Source organism: Myotis brandtii, unplaced genomic scaffold (genome assembly GCF_000412655.1).
Source record: "Myotis brandtii unplaced genomic scaffold, ASM41265v1 scaffold133, whole genome shotgun sequence".
Lineage (NCBI taxonomy): Eukaryota > Metazoa > Chordata > Mammalia > Chiroptera > Vespertilionidae > Myotis > Myotis brandtii.
Window position 1 is genome coordinate 2,789,968 of NW_005354718.1, and position 2,775 is coordinate 2,792,742.

Here is a 2,775-nt window from a genome sequence, read left to right on the forward strand (position 1 = left end):
GTCCACAAAAATAACTCAGGCTGCTTTGCCGAACCATCCTGTCCACCAGGGGCGCTGCTGAGGCTGTCTGCCTGGAAGGGTCACCAATGGGTGCGGAAAGTCCTCACTCTCATGGCTCGGGCCATCGCTGCTGCGGGGAGGGATCTTTGCTGCCATGGCAAGGGGGTACTGGAAGCCATACTGCTGCTGGGTGGAGGGGGTGGTGGAGGCTGCTGCTGCTGCTGCTGCTGCTGTTGCCATGGAGGAAGAGGACCAGTAGGCAGGGGAGGAGGTTGCCCACCAGGTGGCGGCGGCGGTGGCGGCATCATGCCCATAGGCAGTGGCGGTATCATACCTTTTCCTTGATGCAGGCGGTAGACCCCAGAGCATATTTCCCAGGTACTGATCCATTGGAGGAGGGCCATGGTGCCCAGGTGGGTGGGGGCCCTGGTTCATCGGTGGTGGTGGTGGCTGCATCCAAGGAGGTGGGGGTCCATTAGGGTTGTGCTGCATGGGATGACCACCATGCCCACCTGTGAGGCTGGGTAATGGGTGTGGGAAGCTGTGGGGGCCGCCTCCAGGCCCACCGGGACCACCTCCATGCATGCCGTGGTAGGGCCAACTCTCTGAAGGACCAGAATTCATCCAGGGTGGGCGGCTCTGCGTGGTAGACATGAGAGACGGTGGAGGTGGGTTGTTGGCAGGAGCAGCAGGCCGAGGTGCACTGGCCAGAGGTGTGCTGGCAGGCCCAGAGGTGGAGCCCACAGAGGCTGGCACAGGAGCTTCACCCAGTTCAGCCATGAGGGACAAATATTCTTTATCCATCCGAGCTTTATCCTGAGCTGACTGCGGGTCACCAGGCCTTTGGAATTTGCAATCAGAAGCAATGTGGCCAGTCCCTCCGCACTTGGTACACACTGTAGTATTGGTAATGCTATGGGTCTCTGAGCTCTGCCAGGGTCTTAAGATCCGGTTATCATCTTCCCTAAGGGTCCCATTCAAGCGAGCCAACTCCCGAAGTTGCATCTTCCGAAGGTCATTCTGGTCCTCAGGGGTCTCAATCACTTGCTTCAAGATGTTTCTGATCTGCTCCACTGCTTTCTTCACATTCTCCATGGTGTTGGCGGTAACCTGGGCATGAAGTGGCTCGTCTTCTCCTGGCAACATCTGGCCATCTTTGTGCCCAACTTTCCCTTCTTTCACAGACCCTTTCCCCCGGATCATTATCTTCGCATTACACTCCTTCTCTATGTTCTTCAATGTGTTCCCTCTATCAGATGCAGAAAAGGTTGAGTTGTTATATGCAAATTCACATGCCAAGGGGACAGAGGTGGGCTGATCAGGCACTGGTAGGAAATCATGAGTGCAGCGAATTGGATTTCCCCACCAAGAAATCAATGATCTCTAAGTTAAGATCAGCCACAGCAATCCTTAAGATTTGACTTCCCTGAAGTAAAATGAGGATGTTAAAGAGATTTTCTCACAGGAAGGCATGAACTCAGCCAAAGTGAAGGTCCTACCCAAAACAGGAAGGTGCCACCAATGGCACCCAATTTGGCACAAGATAAACACACCTCACAGGTTCTTAGGAATTCTCTATCCCATAGGCTAGAAGTTACTTACCTGGGCCCAATTAGCAGCCCCACAAAGTTGATTTCTGGATACTCATCTTGTGGAATCATTACTTTATCGCTCACACGTGTTGCTGGAGGTCTAAGGAAGAAAAGACTCATTGACTCTGGTGATTTGAGGTAAGAGGTGAGAAGTTAGTACCAAATGTTTCACCATGTCACCTGGCTGGCGTGGCTCAGTGATTGAGTGTTGGCCTAGGAACTAGGAGGTCAGGGTTCAATTCCCAGGCAGGGCACATGCCCAGGTTACGGGCTTGATTCCCAGTGTGGGGTGTGCAGGAGGCAGCCCATCAACGATTCTCTCATCATTGATGTTTCTCTCTCTCTTTCTTCCTGAAATCACTAAGTCTATTTTTTTTTTTTAATGTTCTACCATGTCACACACATTCTTCATGTGTCCTTATCCCAGACAACCCAGCCCCCCTGCTTACTTGTAATCTGCAGGTGGCTTGAAGTCAGGGTTGAGAGCAACCATCTCTGTGATGAGGTTATGCCGCTCCTCTTCCAGCGTCTTTCGAGTGCGGAACTCACGGGTGTTAAGCCGCTTCCCCTCACTATTGTAGATGGGCTCCGGGGAAGGGGACCTGTCCTCAGGCTTAGGGGGGATGCCCAGGTCTCCCGTGCGCAGTTTACGAGTCAGGTCTTCTATCTGCAGTTGCACTATATAAGCTCTCTCTTGTTCCCGAGTCAGTCCAGGGGGGATCACTGTAGGCATTCCTGGAATCACCGTTTTCTGTTCCATTGTGTCTTGATTCCAGCGGCTCCTCTTCCGCTTCTTCCTTGGGAAGTCCAGCGGTGTGGCATTCGCTCCGGTAGCCATGGCGCCCCCGGGACCCACACCAGCGGCTCCTCTTCGGTGGCTTCTCCTTATCGAACCTTCGGGGGGAGGGGACTCGACTGTGTTGCCGCAGAATGTTTGGAGCCCTTCCTCTCACGCGGCCGGCGGCGGGCGGGAGACGCACAAAGAGGGAGGAGAGAGCCCGCTACGGGGGCAGGGGCGGCCTGGGGGCGACAGGTCGAAGCCTGGATTGGGCCAGGCTGAGGCAAAGGGTTGCCTGGCGAGGAAATGGCAGCGGAGGCTGGAGAGCTGGGAGGTGTGGATGGAGTCGGCGAAGAAGGAATGACACCAAGACAGCGTTCAGTTGATCAGCAGCCTAGCCAGGTT

The 2,775-nt window shown here is 54.7% G+C and overlaps 1 protein-coding gene across 1 annotated transcript; it reads right to left on the reverse strand.

Annotated features, from left to right (window-relative positions):
- LOC102240682 (splicing factor 1) lies at positions 1-2,664 on the reverse strand. Its single transcript, XM_005860286.2, has 3 exons — positions 2,042-2,664; positions 1,603-1,692; positions 1-1,249 (listed from the first exon to the last, which is right to left on the reverse strand). Exons 1-3 carry the CDS (start codon positions 2,428-2,430, stop codon positions 16-18), a joined length of 1,713 nt encoding a protein of 570 aa, XP_005860348.1. The 5' UTR covers positions 2,431-2,664; the 3' UTR covers positions 1-15.
- Between the last annotated feature and the right edge of the window lie 111 nt (positions 2,665-2,775).

Coding starts and splice junctions, on each gene's coding strand:
- LOC102240682 (XM_005860286.2), bottom strand. CDS start 2,430: ATGGCTACCGGAGCGAATGCCACACCGCTGGACTTCCCAAGGAAGAAG. Junction 1,693..2,041: donor AAGCCACCTGCAGATTACAA/GTAAGCAGGGGG, acceptor TTTCTTCCTTAG/ACCTCCAGCAACACGTGTGA. Junction 1,250..1,602: donor GGGCTGCTAATTGGGCCCAG/GTAAGTAACTTC, acceptor TGCATCTGATAG/AGGGAACACATTGAAGAACA.